This window comes from Myodes glareolus, chromosome X (genome assembly GCF_982192425.1).
Source record: "Myodes glareolus chromosome X, mMyoGla1.1, whole genome shotgun sequence".
Lineage (NCBI taxonomy): Eukaryota > Metazoa > Chordata > Mammalia > Rodentia > Cricetidae > Myodes > Myodes glareolus.
The window spans coordinates 43684296-43704977 of NC_142053.1; the positions used below are offsets into that span (position 1 = coordinate 43684296).

The following is a 20682-nucleotide window of genomic DNA, read 5'->3' on the forward strand; positions in this document are numbered from 1 at the left end:
TGCAAAAGAAATTGGTTAACTATAAATCTCTAAGAAAAATAAAAGCCTGCTGACTCTAGAGACATTTCAGCTGGGAGTGCCAGTGGCCAAGAGGGACTTTTCTAATGAGAGACACAAAATTCCAAGATAGCAGTAGTCAAGAAAATCTGAAAATAAATAAAAGTTCCACCGTGCACAATACATTACAAAACTCACAGAATCTAATTTGCTGAACTGCTTACTATAAAATGTAGTAGCACAATGTGTCTAGCGAAATGCTACTTCAGAAAGATTCAGGTCAACTGACATTAGTCAAGTGACAACTCCATGAACAAGCTGTCTGCCAGGAAACAAAATATGAGGAAGCCATTAATTTATGTACATAAATGGAAAACAATTTAGCTCATCGGTAGACTTTTGCCTATTTCAGGGTTTTTAATTATAAATTTCTCCTAGGACTTTAGTGACTACTAGCATACACTCGAGGTGTCATTGGCAGCTTGGTTTGCTTTTTATTATGGTCTCGAACCTGTGTTCGTATTTTAAAGTGCTGATAAGAACTTCCTATAGTCATATCAGAGTATATTACATATTGACTCAATTTCAGCTGCAAAAGATACTTCCCAACAAGGAAACTAGTGGGACAAAGGACAGGAGATACAAGGCAAGACAACTGTAACCTAAAATACTCTGTGATAGAGGGAAAAAAAAAAACTGAAAAGTCTTCAGCCAAGAAGAACAGTTTACATCGTCATTTAATGAAGAAAACAGGGTACAAACTGGATAGGTAACTAGAAATGAGAGGAAGAGGAAGAGCCAGGATACAAAACACTCGGTAAGCAGACCATTGCACAGGTTAGTGTCTGCTATTTATATAAGGATGTATGCATATTGAAGAACTAGGTGAAATGCTTAAAAATGTAACAAGCCTACATCAGTAACTGTATGGGGCCTATAGAGTGCATCCTGACTAATACGTGATCTGCCATCCAGATGTGAGAAATGCTGAAGTTATTGGTGGATGACAGTGATATATGTTACATGAATAACAGAGGTAATAGGCATAATATTCATTCTTGAAATGGACAAAGGAGGAAACTACCTCTTCCAACAAAGCAATCCTTAGACTGAAGTAGAAGAAAGACCCTGCCTGATTCCCCTTATGATGCAAATCAAAGGTCACAATGATCCATTAAGATGGCGCTGAGCAAAATGACTGCTATTTCTGGAAGTCAGCACTGAAAAGCTGTAGTCACAAACCACAGAAAATCAGAGTAATCCCTTCTTTTCGGCTAGCTCTGTTCTACCTTTGCAGAAGGCTCATGATATTAGACTGAATTCAGGGCAGGAGATGGGGATTCTATCTGGATTATCTAGTATATTTAATCAATAACGAAGGCATACATTGTTTGAATGTTTGCCCTCAAGATTCCTATCTTTTGGCCTGAATTATCCTGTTTGCCATTCTGTATCAAGTATGTAAATGACTGACAATTGTACCCTCACTTGGTGCTGCACATAACCCACTGAATTCAAAGCACTTTAAATGCTGCTAAAGCTTTTAAAACACTTATTATATTAATAAGTAGTTGGTTATAGGTCTGGCATTGATCTTAACAAATGTTCTTTTTATCTTCTTCAAACTATAGTGAAGACAATGGAGACATAAGTCTTACCTGAATTCATCCTTCCAGTGAGCGAAGAGCTAGGACTATAACCAATTCTAAAATGTATTTTTTCTTTGCACTGTTTGACACAGAGCAGCATATACTGGTCTTTCCATCTAAGTCCCTGTCATGTGTTTTTCTCTTTTGATTTTGAAGCTATACTATTGTGACTTCCCAATTTCAAATGTTGCATGTTGGGCCAGACAAAGAAGAAAAGAATTAAACAATTTTGTGGGAAACATAACTTTGTATAAAACTAAACTTCTTTAGGTAAGAACAAGGTTACAACGGTTTTAGAGATCCCAGTATGCACAATGAGAAAGTCACATGGAAGGTGACTGTATTTATAAGGGAGCACTCAGCAGAACTTCCTATGTGCATTTAAGTGTTTAAGATCATTACTTGGCAGAACTCTCTGGGACAGAGAAACAAAGTTAAATGTAAAGATACACTACCAACTGAAGACCAAATGGATGAAATAAGCACCTTGGAAGTAATAGTGGAAGTCAGAAAGAAATAGAATCTCTTTAACAGAAATTTGGTTTACCTTGACAATATCAGGGACCTGGCAATCAGTCTACTGTGTGGCCTTTCTTTGTTACTCAGAAAGCACTCCTCTCATTCCTAAGCATAGACTTGAATGTTATCTTGTGCGTCTTCCTATGTGTCCTCTCTTCTAGTCTGTTATCAAGTTCTGTTTTGCCCTTCTGTTGAAGTAACTCTAAAATTCTTCTCTTTTCCATTCTAAATGGATTCCCTTCATTTGTAGCAAGTTCCACTCTCTCACAGTTTAGTTCTCCATTGGTTCAGCAATTAGAATCACTTTATACATCTTTGTTGACATCTTTTTCTTTAAGAACTTAAGAGGGCTTCCCAACACCTAGTTTCTCAACTAGATTTTCACTCTTTCAAAACAAAGTTGGACACACCTCACCTATTCCTATATCATTTCCTTTACCTATTCCTATATTATTCTCTTTCTTTTCAAACCTAGCCCTACCTTAGACAGTGTAAATTCCTATCCTTGACTTCTAATAAAATGAACATTCTCCCAGCTCCTATAGCTTTCTATTTAAATACTACTTGAACCTTAAAGATTCAACCCAGACTCTAGCATTCTACTTATTTTCCTAACTACTGCCCTCAATACCTCAACTTAATATTAACCTTTAGGACTTTATTTACTGACAGCTATGCTCAGGGCATTGACCTCTGCTTTGTTTTTGTGTTTTTATTTTTGTTTTCTTTTAGACATGGAAAATTGCCTGGGATGGTAGTAAAGATGTAGATGCTCAGCCACTGGGAGGAGCATCAGGAGTTCAGGCCATTCTTGTTCGCATAGTAAATTGAAGGTCAGCTGGGATTACCTGAGACACTGTAGTCAATCATAAAGAAATGGGAGAAAAAAAAAAGAACTGTTAAAATCTGCTACCCATTTTGTAATACCTTACTCTAAGAAATGATTCCTTGTGACTATGGGGAATGATAGGCCATCAGTTGAAGGGCTCCAAATGTTTCATCTTCACAAGATCAAAGGGCCATAAGTTGAAAACTCTTAAATGGATTCCATCCACGCCAAAGTGTCCATTTGTTAAAGCAGCACAGACTCTTGGAATATCTGAGAAAGAAAGAACTTTGAACTATCATTCATATTGAACACACAAAAAAAGCAGGGTTAAGTTTTGTTTCCTGGGATTTCTTGTGTTTTTCTCCCCATGTAAAAACTACTGTTGATAAAGGAAACCAATATTAGGACATTCATCAATATGTAGTGAGAGTTTTTTTTTAAATGCCCTGGTAATTTTACTTTTGGGAAGCTGTACTGAGAAAATAATTGTGAATATATATAAAGATCTAAATATATATAAATATATGTATGTCAAAGGCTAATTTATAACAATAAATGTAAATGAATGCAACCTTAAATGTCTTTAAAATGGAGAATAGTCAAGTTTATTAAGATTTATGAACTGTTATATAGCCACTTAGCATGATGTGTTAGCATATGACTGTATGAAACTCAATATCTCACTCTTAAATTGAGGCTACTCTCCTACAAGGGAAAATGGTGCTGAGGATGGGGATACAGAAAGTGTTAATGTAGGAAGTGATATATGAAATGTTCCTACAAAATATTAAGTAAAAACACTGGGTAAAAAAACCCATATTAAGAATGAACACATTAACAATACACAGAGGGGAAAGATAAAGGTTTAGTTTAAATATCATTTGAATTTTTATGAGAAAGTGTTCATAAATTACTCATATGCATACATCTTTCTAATTTTTTATTTTGAAGTATTTTCATAGATATAGAGAAGTTGCAAAAATAAATCTAAAGAACTCCCATGAACCCTTTGCCCATATCCTCCTAATGTTACTACAATTAGTAAGAAGTCTTTCCACCCCATTTAAAGAAACTTTGCCAATAAACTCCTGTGTGAACATTGTCACTTCAGATTTCAAACTTAAGGGGTAAGCAAAGGACAACACCGATTTGTCATGACCTACGCAATCAAGGATAAAAGCAGCTCTCCACCTTATATCCAGATGCTGGACTTTTAACCAATTATACTGCCTTCTAGTTTCTACAGTCAGTGTTGTTACTTTCTGTCCTCCCTTGACTGCTTCAAAGAACATCCTGAAGACATGGTGATAATGAGTTTTGAGCAAGAGATTTAAAGTCCCCTGTGCAGCAGGAGTGACATGAAGGAGAAAATATATAATTTTGCTCAAAGTGAACAGTATTGGCTTAATCTAGCTGCCACTGGTGTGGCAAAACTTCCCTGGACATTATCAAGTAAAAGAAATATCCTACATGGATAAGAGTACTGCATAAATACCCAAAGCCATAAAAATGCATTATACAAATCAAAGGGCCCAAATTTGATCATATATACTGTATAATTTTCTGTAGACTTGGAAGAGTCTTCTTTACTATAGACATTTCAAAGGTGAAGGAGGCATTTAGGTCAACAAGCATGAAAACGTCCTATTCCTCCAGAATCCAATATCATATCATGAGCATGTAACATGAGAAGGCCTGTTTGTTGGGGTTTTTTCTGTCCTGCCCGGCCCCCCAGCTGTTTAGTCCCAGAGAAAAATCACACAAGGAGATCTCTATAAGTTATAATGCTGATTGGCCCATTAGGTCAGGCTACTCATTAGCTAACTCTCACATCTTGATTAACCCATTTTTCTGATCTATGTTAGCCATGTGACTCAGTACCTTTTTCAGTGGGGCAGCTCACATCCTGCTGCTTCTGTGATCTAGGCAGGAGTGGGAGGAGTCAACTTCCTCCTCCCCAGAATTCTCCTGCTCTCCTTGTATTATTTCCACTTCCTGTCTGGCTTTCCCACCTACACCTCCTGCCTGGCCAATCAGCGTTTATTTAAAACATGATTGACAGAATACAGACAATTCTCCTATACCATGAGCATGTATATGTTAAGTGTTTAAAATGTGGCTTGTACAAGGGAATCTGCATGGGATCAATCTAGACCCTCTGCATGTGTGCAACAGTTGTATAGTTTTGTTTGTTTGTGGGGCTCCTAGCAGAGGTATCAGGACCTATCCCTGGCAATTAAGCCACTTTTGGGGAACTAGTCCCCATGCTGATTTGCCTTGCCCAGCCTTTATGCGGTGGGAGGAACTTGGTCCTAGCTCAACTTGAGGTGCCATGCTTGTTGAAGCCCATGGAAGGCCTGCCTCTTTCTGAACAGAGATGGAGGATGAGTGGATGAGGGAGACATAGAGGAGAGGCAGTGGGAGAGGAGGGGATGGGAAGAGAGGAGGCAGGGGAAACTGAGATCAGGATGTAAAATGAATGAAAAATTTAAATAATAACAAATAAAAAATAAAATGTGACTGGTACAGCAGAGGGGCTGAATTATTTAATTAATTTAAATATTCACCTATGGTTTATGGTTACTATGCTTGAAAACAGAGATCTAGGCCTTTCTCCATCCTCTATAGAAAATTTCTTCCTGGGAGAAAGAGGCAGGCAGATCTCAGTGATTTCAAGGCAAGCCCAGTCCACAAAGAGAGTTCCAGGACAGTCACATAGAAAAACCCTGTCTCGAAAAACCAGAAAAAAAGAAGAAAGAAAAGAAAGAAAGAAAATTTTCCAACAATTCTAATCTCTTTCTGATCTCTGTGATAACTACATCTACTACCAACAGCACTAGATGTCTTTGACAATGATGATGGTCTGTCTCAGATGCGTATTACATTCATTTTGGGAGCTATTTTAAAATGTTAATATAAGGGAGTGTTGACCCAGGCATGGGTACTTTTTTTTAACACTCTTCAAATGGATCGAATATACAGCAAAAGCTGAGAACCTTTGAACAATACACTGCTGCTGGGAATTCTATCTCTTTACTTCTCAGTGCTTAGTTTCAAATGTTGACTAGATTTCTCCTCCAAACATCTTAAAACTTACCTTTCATTTCCCTTGTTCAAATCCTTCAAGCTGTAATCGCTGGACTTCTGCATATTTAATATTTATTTGTTTTACAAACAGTCTTTGTTCCTCAATTCATCGTGACTTGCTTTTCTCATTTCCTTTTCTGGATATTTTTACATTATTTTCTTCCTCGCTCCTTTCCCTCCTTCTCACCTTCCCTCTCTCTATATATCTGTATCTCTCTATCTCTTTCTGTTTTGCTGTCTCTGACTGTCTCTGTCTTTCTCATTTTTTGAGTCAGAGTCTCACTATGCAGCTCTCACTGTCTTGGAACTCACTATGTAGACCAGTCTGGTCTCAGAATCACAGAAATCTGCTTGTCTTTGCCTCCCATGTTCTGGGATTAAAGATGTGGGTTACCATGGCTGGCTTTGGTTGTTTTCTTAATATCTGTCTTAGAATTTACAGTTAGTATCTTCGAGTATTTCTCGAATGTATATATTCATTTTGTCTATTAAATATTGATAGGTCAATCTTTCAGATACTTGGTGTCGAATTTTGATTGGAGGAAAGGAGTGTGCGTTCAATTCAGCGGTAACCAAGGAAACATGCAAATGTGACTTCTTGCTGGGTCTGCATGGGTGCTGAGCCAGCTGTGCTTCTCTCGCTGGGCCTGGAAAATGTGAGAAGTGAGAAGGCAGGAAGGAATCCAAGTTGGTCACCAGGCTGGGTTGCATGATCAACTTAAACTGGGCCTTCTGGTAATGTGGGGAGGGCGCAAGTGGGTGGGAATCTGGGGCAGTCATGGCTGAACTAGTGCACAAACTACATGAACAGAGTGAAGCCTGAGAGACTGGGACCAGTGTCAGCAAGCAAGCTTCTAGGGACTTTACCAGCCTAGGCCAATGCATACGCTGGGTGAATGGAACTTGGCCTGGGAGTGTAACACATGCAAAGTTAATTTCTGCCAGCTTGGTTGATGGGTAGCAGAGTGAGAATTGGAATTCCTTAGTGTGCCATTTTTTTATGCTGTCTTTCCTTCACTTTGCTCAAAATTTTCACATAATTTTTATGCACTTATCATTCCGTTTAAATATCATTTTTTCAGTTCTGTATAAACCCTGGATATTGATACTTTTTAGAATATATATCCTAGTGTGGAAAATTTGAATATATATCCTGATATGGGAAATTTTATTTTGTAGATAAAATCTGTCTATTCAGTAACATGTTTTCCTATCCCCTTAGGCCTAGTTTTATACTCTCCAATAAATGTGTTACATGACTAGTACTCCTTTCTGTTAAGTTTATTCCTAAGGATCCTTACATGATGTTCCTATGATGAACTGGATGTTTTCATGGAAATTTCTAATTGACGGTAATAATTTTCTTGTATTTTGTCACCTCACCAAAATTTCTTGTATTTCTAGCAGTCTTTTGTTAGTTTCTTGGATATTTTCTTATATGTATATATTCTGTGTATATAAATATGCTTTTTATTTTTGTCTAAATATTCATGATCATTTCATGTGCCTCCTGATAGATTACTCAGAATTTAAAATTCTGAATACCAGTAGTTACAGTACCATCTCTATGTTGTTTTTGGATTTTAATGGATATGAGTTTAATATTTCATAAATTGTTGGATTTTTATTAATTTGAAATATAAATTTTGTAGAATTATTTTACTTACTTTATAATTTTACTTAGATTTTCTTAAGTAAATGAGTGCTGAATGTTAATATTTGATTCAGAATTCTTGAAGGTTTTGTCATGATTAAAATTGGTGTACAGTTTTGATTTAGGGGCATTTTCATTAGGTTTGAACATTAAATTATTCTAGCTCCACAGAGTTAGTTTGAGATTGCTCATTCTTTTTGTGATCTGAAATATCCTTTTTTGAAATATTCTTAATATGAAGAAAATCAGGTGTCTTTTTACAGTTCTATACACATATAAAATCATCTAAACTGAGTGACTTTTAATAGGTAGATATTTCAAACTATTTTAATGGAACTATTGTTCACATTTTCTATCTCAGAGGTTTCATTTTGGTAATTTATATTTGATAAAATGCTATTATTTGAGTGGTGTTTTTAGTTCTTTTAACAAAATTGGATAAAAGTAGATTATTAGCAATTGGGAGCTATCATCTTACATCTAGTACAGAAGTTGAGCGAGATTCATGAGGATTAGTTCAAAGACCTAATTTAGGGCATCCTTACCATGTACGCTACGTGGCTTAATGTTTGGCTTTCTGCACATAATGGCTGCTGAAGTCTTTGGTTTCACGTGAAAATGACATTTGGGAGGGGAAAGAAAGAAAGAAAATAATCTCTCAGAACATCTCATTGGTCAGAATTATTTCAAATCCCCAAATTTAGCTTTCTGCATCTCCAAAGAAACAAAATTGCCAATATTGTGCTAGCTTTATACTGATTAAGTGAGGGAGTTGCTTCTTGCATGAGAGCATGAGTTTATGTTGGTGACATACATACAAACAAAAGGAAGGTCCTACCAACAGAGCATTTCCCTATCTATCTCTACTACTCTGTTATGTAGCATGCCCATGCATATTTATTGAGAACCTACTATGTATTGACTTCTGAGAACTGTCAAGTAAACATGATGTATAACGCTATTGTTCATATGGTATTTATATGAAAGAGCTAAGTGCTTAAATAATAAACAGTATGTGGACAATTGAAGAAGCTTCTCCAATGAGGAGTCAGAGATGCTCTGATCTACTGGCATAGAAATATGTCATTGGGAGTCATTTATTGATATGTTCCTTTAGCAGAATAATAGCATTAGGTTTTCTGCTAGGGCCCATGACCGAGCTAACCACAGGTCCTTGTTCACTTAAGTAGTATCAGGTTTGAGTTCCATCTCATAGAGTGGGCCTTAATCCTAAACAAAAATGATTGGTTGCTATTATAACATTAGGAAACAGAATATTAATTTCAGATAAGGAAATAATTGAAAAGAGAAAAGCATGATTACTAACATCAAATATTTCCAGGCTATCAATGGAAGGAAAAAAAATGGGTTTTTGTACATTGCTCTAGCGGGAGCAAGTACCGGGAACTGAAAGTTGTAGGCATGTGATTTCAGAAAGAAAAAGATTAGTTTCCTATCAGCACAGGTACTCTGTAACCACATGGTCATTATCAAGAACATTGTCACAGGAACCTTTTCATCTGACTGGAGCATATTATAGACGACCTGCAGAACATTCTGCAGGAGAGTAATCATATAAACTTGACAGAGGATGCCTATTGTTTGACTACTTTTATGTTTAGAAAGTTTGTACTGAGAGTGGTGACTCACGTCTATAATTCGAGCATTCTAGAAGCTAAGGTAGAACAACGCGTTAAAGGCCAACCTGAGCTGCATAGCGAGATCCTGCTTCAAAAGTCCAATAATAAATAAAATGAAATGAAAGTAGGAATTGAACAAAATGTGATTGGAAAGAAGCCAAAATGCTCTGACAATCAACACCCACAACCCTCCTCTGACTAATTCACAAAGGGGTTTTGGTCTATGAAATATACACTATAGACATCAGAGTGTTTGGCATACAGCAAGATTTATTGTCAGATATCCATACTTTAGGTGGCAAAAATGTACCATTAAATGTCTTTGCATCACAATGTCAATGAAAGTGTGTTCTTTTGGATAGTTAACAAGGATAATGGAGAGAGGTCGCAGAGTTCCAATAGTAAAACCCCAATCCACCCGGCACACAATCTAACCAGTGTGTGCGTACCAGATACCTCTAACGAAGCTAACTTTTAATTAGGTGGAAAGCCAGACTGTATTCTTCACAAAAAAAGGACCTGTGCTGGGCAGTGATCTGGGCTGGGATTTGGCAAGTCGACTTTGTACTCTGGCCTTCTGCCCAGTCCATCGATTTAGCTCCTTAAATCACATGATTTAATCCCACAAATGTCACAGGTGCCATTAGACAAACTCCTCTGGTCAGCATCAAAGGAAAGAGAGAACATGATAAGCCCTCTGAGACAGCTTGTTAGAGAATTCTTAATCTTTCATGCTTGGGGAACTCCACTGGCAATGGACTTTACTGGCAGAATGTCATGAAATACAGGCTGGTTTTGTTTTCTTTATTTAAGAACAGACCTCAAACGCTTGCCTTAAGTTAATGAGGGGCAATCCGATAAAGGTAAAGAGCAACAGGAAGGAATCTTCCCGATAACAGTTCTTCAAGAGACCCCAGGCACTCACATCACCAGTTCCTTAATTCCTTAATAATGGTGAAGAGAAACTGATAGCAAGCATATGGAGAGGAGCTAGGTGTCCACCTGAAGTGAAGGAAAAGTAACGAGGGTCGGGTGGCTCCAATGGTGGAATATAGAAGAGTTCAAAGAGTGTAGTAAGTCAGTAAACATCTGCATGGTCCCGTATATCAACAGGTAACACAGGAAAGTGGCTTTTCAGCACACAGTGTAGAGCTAAGTGTGGCTGCTTAGAAGAGGTTCCCAAGAACAGATGGAGAGACCCACAGCCAAACATTAGGCAGAGCTCAGGGAATCTTGCTGAAGATGGGGAGGAAGGATTGTAGGCCCAGAGGTCAAGAACATCACAAGAAAACCCACAGCATTAACTAACCTGGGCTAATAGGAGCTCACAGAGTCTGAACCGCCAACCAGGGAGCCTGCATGGAACTGACCTAGGCCCTCTACACATATATGTAACAGTTCTATAGTTTGGTCTACTTGTGAGACTCCTAACAATGGAAACATGGGCTGTCCCTAGGATTTTGACTGACTCTTGGAAGCCTATTCCTCATACTGAATTACCTTGCCCAAGCTGGGGGGCAGGGGCAGTGCTTAGTCTTACTGTGATTTGATATGCCATGCTATGTTAATACCCATGGGAGGCCTGGCCCTTTCTGAACAGAAATGGAGAAGGAGTGGATTGAAGGGAGCAGAGAGGGAAGGGAAGAGGAAATGAGGGGAGAGGATGAAGGGGAAACTTCGGTCAGGTTAAAACACCAATTAATTAAATTTTAAAATGATATGCGCATAAAAAAGAGGTTCCCAAGGTCAGACACAAGGCCTCTCCCTTTTCCCTTTTCCACATCTTTCCTGTCCTTCTAGTCAGATAAACTTTTATTTACAAGATAATAACATTTCTAATGGTGGAATGCATGTAAAGCTATTACAAGATTTTTAGCCATGTGATTCATTATTGCTTCCAATGACTGTTTTTGGAGATTTAGTGGCTTAATGCAAAAAAATCACTCTGTAATATCGTTTTCTCAAACTAAACTCTGGAGGTGAGCTTTTCAACTTAAGGATTCTATGAGGAATCTCCTACCGCAGCTTACTGCAAACAAAAAACAGTGGATTAGTTCAAATGTAAGAGACAATGTGAAAAACTAGACTATGGTTTGACTGTATATCATCCAATTATGCTTGCTTCAAGTCTCAAATTATCATGAGTTTAGTGTCATCTTCCTTTATGATTTTAATCCACATACCTAGCATCTGGCATATAGTAAGAATGTGATGAACGGTACTGCTTGCTGCGCTCATTACTATTAGAAGCAGTTGTAGTGATGGTGCAGTCCCAGCACCTGGCACAGTGCCCAGGAAACATTAACTATTCAAAACTATAATAATTATTTTTATATCTTTATTGCCCAAACTTCCGACATAATGCCTGGCACATAATAGAGAACTGAATGTGGGGTTTTTTTTTCCCTTCAATTTCATTTTTGCCTGGGACACATGTATCTTCTGTTTCCCCCACAGTGGTACCTTGGTAGGATGGCCATAGGGCTCCCTAAAATGCTCATCCAGCCTTTTCGTCTATTGTGGCTTCTTAAGAGTCGAAAATCTTTAAGGTCACTACTCACCTGGGAAAACTGAGGTTATGAATTACACCTCTAAGACTTGTATTTTGCTGTAGCTTGAAAAATAGCCATCCCTGCTCTCCCCAACAATCTCTCAGCCAAGCCATGAGCAATCTCATCACTTACGGTCTTCCCTCTCTGGAGCAGAATGGTCCTCACATTTGTATATTGAATTTATCCTCCCCCCAAAAATAGCACAAGCTTTGTTCCATGAACCCTTTTCCAAGGCCTCCAGGTCTTGCTGAGATCACAAAGCATCAAATTAGTGCCACCTACTTAGTACTTAAGTCTGCTAACTTCCAATTCGTTTTGTTCCTTAAATGCCTATTTAAACTACGACCTGCCGTGTTCTAGACCCATATGAGTGCTGGGAATACAGAGACCTAAGTCCTGCTACTCTAGTCATTGGAAGACAAATGTGTAGTTGGCATCACTGAAGAAATGTGATCGACCTACCAGTAGAGAATGGAAAGACTGGCTGAATTCCTGCAGGCACTGGGTAAAACTTTTGTAGAGAACAGAACTGATGATTGAGGAGGTATTGAAATATGAGGAGAAGTTGGCTAAGTGGAGAGAATAGGGTGATGCCCAGATGTGAAGAACTTGTCAGAAAAAGAACAAGTTCGGAACATGGTTCCATATGGCTAGAACTCGAGAAGGAAAGAAAAGAGATAACGAAATAGTGTGGAAGGTTGACTCATTTATTCATTGAGTATCAATCTAGTATCCAGGTTGTGCCAGTCACTGAATAGGGAGTGGGCCCCAGAAAACCAGGACCTGGTACAATTCTTGCGCTTGAGCTTTAAGGCTAATTTTAAAAGAACAGTGAACTGATAAGACAAATAAGTAGAAATTGTGGTAAGCATTGAAGAGGGAGAAGACAGGGCCATAGAGAGAAGGATGTGTAGGGGATGGTTTAGAGAGCAGTGAGAAGGCAGCTCTGGGGGGGATATATTTGTAGGAACTAAAAGGTGGAAGGAGAAGGTAAAAAAAATGATTTAATTTGGAATCAAAGATCTCTGAGTTGGAAAAATCTTGGCATCACAGAAGAATCAAAAGAGTCATCATGGGGTTAAACATTTGAGGCTAGGATGAGTAGTTTAAGAAGAGGTCAGAAAAGCAAAGAAAAGCCAAGACTCTGCAGGCCTTATAAAAGGTGTTAATTCCATTAGAAGACTGGCTGGAGGGGCTGGGACGCTCAGTAAGTAAAGTGCTTGCTATTCAAGCATGGGAACCTGATTTTACATCTCCAGGTACCCACATTAAAAAAAAAAAAACTGAGCATGAGCGTGTATGATCCCAGCACTTAGGAGGCAAAGAACAGAGGACCTCCAGAATTTGCTGATGGGAAAGTCTAATCAAATTCATGAGTTCAAAGTTCAGTGAAATACCCTGTCTCAAAAGATAAGGCGGATGGTCACAGAGTGAGACACCTGATATTAATCTTGGTCCTCCATATGTGCATGTGTACACACACACACACACACACACACACACAGAGAGAGAGAGAGAGAGAGAGAGAGAGAGAGAGAGAGAGAATCAAGAAATCATGAAAGATTAGCAAAACAGAATCAGATTTGTGCTTCATAGAATAAATTAGGGGTAGGCTGGAAGTGGAGGGGAAAATAGTGGAGTCAGGCCGATCAGAATCTCCAACGTGTCTTAGCAGTGCAGGTGAAAATGGTGAAGGCAGGGTCTGTTCTGCCATCTTACCCCCACCACAGGGATTAGTAGATACCGGACACACTGGAAGTGCTTCGATCAAGTAAGTTATTGTGACAGAAGCCTGAGAGTTCCTGAGTCTGTCTTCAGGACTCACCCTCTTCTCCCCTCCCACTTTCTGATGCCGACACAAATGCAGAGAGGCAGTCTAAAGTTGGTCTTATCAAAGTCATATGCTGTTCGGTGGCAAGTGCTTCCTCCGAGTGCCAATTTCCTTTAGACTCTGCTAAGTTCTTTGAAAGTAGCTGTTCTGGTTTTCTTTCTGTTGCTGCAAAAAACGCCATGACTCAAAAGAACTTGGAAGAGAAAAGATGTATTAGTCTTACACTTGCCGATCGCTGTCCATCAGTCAGGGCAGGAACTCAAGCAGGTACAGAAAGAGGAATCATAGAAGCAGCCAATTACTGGCTTGCTCTCCAAAGCTTCCTCAGCTACCTTTCTTTTTCTTCCTTCCTTCCTTCCTTTCTTCTTTCCTTCCTTCCTTCCTTCCTTCCTTCCTTTCTTTCCTCCTTCCTTCCGTCCTTTCTTTCTTTCTTTAAGTTTTTCTTTTTCTTTGTATAGCCCTGGCTGTCTTGGAATTCACTCTGTAGACCAGACTGGTCTGGAATTCACAAAGATCTGTCTGCCTCTGTCTCCTGAGGGCTGGGATTAAAGGTCTGTGCCACCACCACCCGGCTTCAGCACCTTTTTTTACGCTGCCCGAGCCCAACTCCCTAGGGATGTCATCACCCACAGTGAACCAAGCCTTCTCATATTAATTTGCAATCAAGCTAATGTGATAGAGGTCAGTCCTTGATTAAGATGGAGGCCAGTCCTCGTTTGAGGGTGCCTCCCTCTCCAGGTAACTGGAGTCTGTGTCAAGTTGACAAAACCTAACCAGCACACTAGCGAAAGACACAGCAGAGTCTCTGGAGGGAGCCAAACAGCACCTGCTCTTCTGAGATCTGGACAAAGAAAGAATTCGTCATTTGGGCCTGTTCATGGCAAAAGGCAGCCAACAGTCATCTTCAAATGCTAACTTCCCAGAAGATCACACGGATATGAATTGCAAATGCTACTTGATCTAATATATGCTTCTCACTCTGCCAAAGCAGGGATGTAATTAACTGAAAGAGTGAGGTAAATGTTTGTGGAAGTTCCACGCCTTCTCTTACAGCCAGGAGATGAGACAAGGGGCTCTTTATCACATCTCCGTCTCCTTCCACTACTGAAATGGTTCCTTAATGAAAAGTACTAAAATACGGCCATCTTAACTCCAGAGGGGCTTGGAGACCGTGGAGCCAGAACAGCCAATCAGCTAAGAGATCTAATCTCATTTTCTGCCCCTGAAGAGTACCATCATTCCCACCTCACAGGGCCAGTACAAGCAGTCAATGAGGAATGTGAGTGAATTTGATCTGTAAATTGCAAAGCAAGAGCTCTACCCTGTGATTCATTCCGTGTGATTACAGGCACAGGTGCTTTGCTTGTCTTGGTCTCTCGGAGAAAATTTAACCACATTGCCAGAGCTCAGTACAAACCTATTTAGTTTTCACCTCACCATCAGTTCTATTAAGTGTGATCTGACCTTAGATCTGGCACAGACAAAACAGACCATTCATTTCTCAGAATTAAGTCAAATTGATTCTCCAGTCTGTTAGCTTCAGAGTTTGGCGTGGTGGCAGAAAGGAATCAGGGGTGGCTTTGGGGAGTAATTCCAGGCTTATATTTTGTGGATGGCTTTGTCCTGTGGAAGTCAATACTTTTCCAATGACCTTCATCAAGGAGCAGGGCTGCACTTAACACTAAACCATATATGGGGGTGTGAGTGCGTGTGTGTGTGTGTGTGTGTGTGTGTGTGTGTGTGTGTGGCTTATATATTTATATATATGATATATGTATATATGTGTATATATATATATATATATATATATATATATATTCTCATGTATCCTAGGCCAGCCTTGAGCCCACTGTGAAGCCAGGGATGACCCTGAACTTATGATTTTCTTTGCACCACCCTCTGAGTGTTGGGATTGCAGCTATGCACCCATCCAGCTCATGTGGAGTGAGGAATCGAACATAGGGTTCTGTGGATGCTCGCCAAGCATTCTACCAACTGAACTGAACTCCAAGCTCCTACAACAGCATGTCAGTCTGAAATGTGCATCTGGAACAGTGGCAAGTGTAATCTTGGAAAATAGATTATGAAAAGATCCACAGACCCCGGAGATCAAAAGCAACTGGCCCTACGTGAGCAGCAACTTAGCACCACTTATCACAAGTATTAAGTATTCCTGGAGATATATTCGGCTGTGGAAAGGAAGGAAAGGGCAGTAGAAGTTGCACTATATCTTAGGAGGTTTAGTAATCTATAACTCCTTAAACTATCAGAGTAGCTTTTCAGGGTAGCCGCTGTTCTCTAGCATGAGACTTGGTAGGCACTAGATGGTAACTGATAACTGCTAATAACATTAATATGGATAATATCGGGAACAAATGCAGTACAGGGTTTGAGTAACTTATCCAAGATCATGGAGCTGGTGAGTGTTAAGTAACTGTTCGAGCCCAAGTCTTTCTGACCAAAGCCTGGGTTTCTGCTGCTCTGCTCCTCAGCAACAGTGAAACATTGATTTCATTGAAATGCTTCGAAATTTTGAAATCCCATTAGAAAGGGATTGATGAGTGGCCATTTGAAACCTTCAGATACCTATAACTATCTTTCATCTCTCTCTCTCTCTCCACACTTAGCTTTCTAAGTTGATGTGAGCCATGGCCCAGCTGTACTACAAGAAGGTCAATTACTCACCGTACAGAGATCGCATTCCCCTGCAAATCGTGAGAGCTGAGACGGAGCTCTCTGCTGAGGAGAAGGCCTTCCTTAGTGCCGTGGAGAAGGGGGACTATGGCACCGTGAAGCAGGCACTGCAAGAGGCTGAGATCTATTACAATGTCAACATCAACTGTGTGGATCCTTTGGGCAGGAATGCCCTGCTCATTGCCATTGAGAACGAGAACTTGGAGATCATGGAGCTACTGCTGAACCATAGTGTGTATGTGGGCGACGCATTGCTCTATGCCATCCGCAAGGAAGTTGTGGGCGCTGTGGAGCTTCTGCTTAGCTACAGGAAGCCCAGTAGAGAGAAACAGGTAAGAGAATTCACACTAGGTTGGCAACAGTCAGAATATCAGGGCATCAGAGTCCAAAGGAAAGGTTTGGCAGTCTGGAATTGAGAGGGCTTATCTTAGAAACTGTTATCAGTTGTCTTGGGAGCTTCCCTGGGTGGTCTCAGGTGTTTTACTCCTTTGTTGTGTCTTTTGGTCTTAGTTACTTATACATATTGAACACTTGACAGTGTAGAGGCACGCTCTTCATGTATAGAATATGTCAACTCTTTCCACTTTCTTTACCACCTCCCATTATATCTTCATTTCCTTCCCTTACTCAAATGTTACATTCTAGAAAAGAGAGCAAAGCCAGACCTGTGCTTTCTCCTTGAAAGGCTCTTCTTCCACAGAAAATGCAAGAAGACTTTAGCCTTGCGTGCCATAGTGCAAAGATGAAGAGAAACCTCATTTGTTTTCCTAGTACACGCTATGTGACTGAATTCTACTCATAGGCATTTGCAAGTTTGCTTCCATGAATCTCACAATTTCTAAGTCACCGGAAGTTGGTATCTTTGTATAGTCATCTTTGATTCTCAGTCAAATCTTGCCCCCATATTCAATCCCTAAGCTTCATGGTTTCTCCCTCCATCTTTCTTTCCTTTCTAAGCCAGCCCCCTCGAGTATTGCCTGCTCTGTCATCACTCTCCTAGATGAGAGGGTCTCCAAGTGCAGTCCCTAGACTGGCAGCAGCAGCATTTCCTGAGAACTGAGGAAAACTGCAAAGCCTTAGCCACTACAAGGGTACTAAATCGTAAGCTCTGGGGTGTTGCCCAACAAGTCGTGTCTTAGAAGACACTCAAGGGGATTCTGATGGGTGCTCAGGTTTGAGAATCACTGTCCTACCCTAACATGAAACTTTTTCTCATTAATCTTACTGCATCGATTCTTTTTGCAGACCTGAAGCCATCCTGAAGAATCTGACTGGTTTATCCTTTCTGAGTTAGGAAAATGATCTTACTATTCCTGTCCATGCCTTTAATACTACAGTGTTCTCCATTAGTTTGTCCTCCATTGTTAGGAGGAAATGCTCGAGGTGATGTACTTGACAAAGCAGAGGTTTGTTTTGCTAACCATTTTTGGAGGCTGGATGTCCAAGATAAGGTGGCTTAGCTGACAAACCTCTGACAAGGGCCTCCTTGCTTGCATTATAGGCATGATAAAGAAAATGAAAAGGGAACTGGTCAAATATAGAAAGAGACAAACCAACACCTTGATGAACATGGACAATGAAAAACTGTCAATCTCAAGCATTATGAGATATGACCAAAGCTGGCTTTAAAAGAAATCCATAGCTTTTAATACTGACTCATTTAAGAAAAGAACAGTGAAAAGAAACTAAGTGACAGCTCGCAAAGTACTGGGATTTTCAGAGTAGAAAATGGAGAAAAAATCTGGAATGGACAGATTAACAGTTCCTTGACTAAAATACCTAAATCCCCTTCTCCATCAGCATTTATAATACCCCCAAGGAAGGAAGGATTTCATCTTTCTTGTTCCTTGTTATATCATGCTACCAGAGAAAAATGCCTGATAAATGTTTATTTAATGAATGAGTAATATGTAACCAGCACTGAGCTTAGCATCATAACATGACTTATTCATTTAATTCTCTAGGGAACTCTATAAACTGGACAATATTATTATTATTTATTACTATTATCATCATCATCATCCCTGTTTGCTAGTGAGAAACGAGATTATTAAGTCAATTGTTTAAGATCACACTAACTATTGGAGTTAATAGTTCCTAAACCTTTTTATTTGCTAGGCTCTGATCACACAACTAAATCAGGCTGTCGCTAAAAGTTTGGCAACAAAAGCTGAAGAGATGGCTTGTTAAGAACATGCATTACATGCCATTAATCCCATCATTTGGGAGGCAGAGGCAGGTAGATCTCTATGAGTTTAAGGTCAGCCTGATCTATAGAGGGAGTCCCAGTACAGGCCCCAAAGCTACAGAGAAACCCTATCTCAAAAAAAAAAGAAAAGAAAAAGAAAGAAAAGAAAATAACATGCATTGCTCTAGCAGAGGACCTGAGTTCAATTCCTAGCACCTAAGTAGAATGTATTGTAACCACTTGTAACTCAGTTCCAGGATATTATTCTATGCCCCACATTTTGGTCTCCACAGGTACCTGCACTCATGTGCACAGTCATATAGACACACAAACACACATAATTTAAAATGATAACCTATGTCTTTTAAAAATTGGCAACATTACAAGGCGTCTGAATGCACAACAATAAAAAGTGACTCAGACTCAGCACATTCAGTGAATGTCAGGTGTTTCTGGAAATGCTTATTCAGGATGTATCTGTCACACAACCTCATTGCAGCCTTGGTTCTGAACACACAATATGTACCCTTCACATCGCACACGCTAGCACTATATACAATGACACTTCTCAGCCCAGACTGGAGACTATTGACTGATGTGAACTGCAGTGTTTTATTTTGCATACCAAGGGTTATGGTATTATAGAAGCATAATGGTATAATTATGGAAAACAAAGACTCGGTCATATTTTTCTCATAATCCCTCAGCATGTTAAGCATTAAATTAGTATATCTTGGGATTCGATTGTTAAAATGTTTGATTTTAAAAGCTGTTCACTGAGCTATTTCATTAAAAAAAATCTGTTAGTGGATTTTAGCTTGGGATCAGCAGAGAATATCCAACAGTTTCTTAAATAGTCCTAAACATAATTCTGCCATTGCATACTATGTAGTTATATATAGCAGCATTCTCAGCACTGGTGATTATAAAAGTAAAATATTGTTCAACTCTCAAAATCACCAAAAATGATCTATATTCTGCAGCATCAAATATTCAGTAAAGATTTAATTCTTTATATAAATATAAGCAAGGACATTCATCTTATTAGTATGCAAATTTGGTCTCATCTTTAATAAAGTAGATCTTTTTAGACTAAATTTATTTATTAGTATCAGCAAATACTTAATATATGTATACCTATATTATATACCTGTACACCTGGGTTGGAAAAAATTTCATGGGTGAAAGGGAGTTTTAAAAGCCCTACACTTGGCCTCATTGCTTCTCTGGAAATCTTAGAATCCTAGCACAAAGAATATGAGATGCATCCAAGAATAGAAGACAGATGAACTCCCTGGTAACAACAGGCCTAAGAAATTTAGAAAAGAAGTTCAGTTTGTTTCCTACTCAGTCCATCTTACCAAGGTCATCAAACCTGATTTGTTTTGTATCCCATTCTCCTAGCTAAGCACCTGGGAGGCTTCTTAAGGCCTTCTCAGCTACGAACCTCTATGTTCCTGTACCACACTGGCTCTTTCCTTTATTTGAAAACAATCTCATGCCACCTTGTACTAGTGGGTCCCCTCCTTCGTAGGAACATCTAGTATTCTTACTGCGCCCTATAAGTCTAATGCCCCCTTTTTTCATTGCTGTTTTAGTTAGGGTTTCTATTGCTGTGAAGAGACACCATGATTACAGCTCTTAGAAAGGAAACCATTTAATTGGGGTGGCATACAGTTCCTGAGGCTTAGTCCATTATCATCATGATGGCATGCAGGCAGACATAATGCTGGAGAAGAAGCTAAGAGTTCTACATCTCGACCCACAGGCAGCAGGAAGTGAACTGCATCAGTAGATGTAGCTTGAGCAAAGGAGACCTCAAAGCCCACCCCCACAATGGCACACTTCTTCCAACAAGGCCACACCTCCTAATAGTGCCACTCCCTTTGGGGGTGGTTTTCTTTCAAGCCACCACACTTGCTTACCCTCTCCATACTGAACCAGTGCACACAAGATAAGGGGTGATATATAAACATTTGCTGAGGGATATGAAGGAGTTAGAGGTATCTTCCAGAAAAATCACAAGACTTTCTTTGAAACAG

General features: G+C 39.4%; 1 protein-coding gene across 1 annotated transcript in view; it reads left to right on the forward strand.

Moving 5' to 3' along the window:
- Positions 1-20682, forward strand: part of Trpc5 (transient receptor potential cation channel subfamily C member 5) — a 277718-nt gene that overhangs the window by 108210 nt on the left and 148826 nt on the right. Inside the window, exon 2 of the mRNA XM_048441898.3 lies at positions 16386-16784. Within this exon, the coding sequence (XP_048297855.1) occupies positions 16407-16784 (378 nt within the window). The 5' untranslated portion in view covers positions 16386-16406. The remainder of the gene's footprint in view (positions 1-16385; positions 16785-20682) is intronic.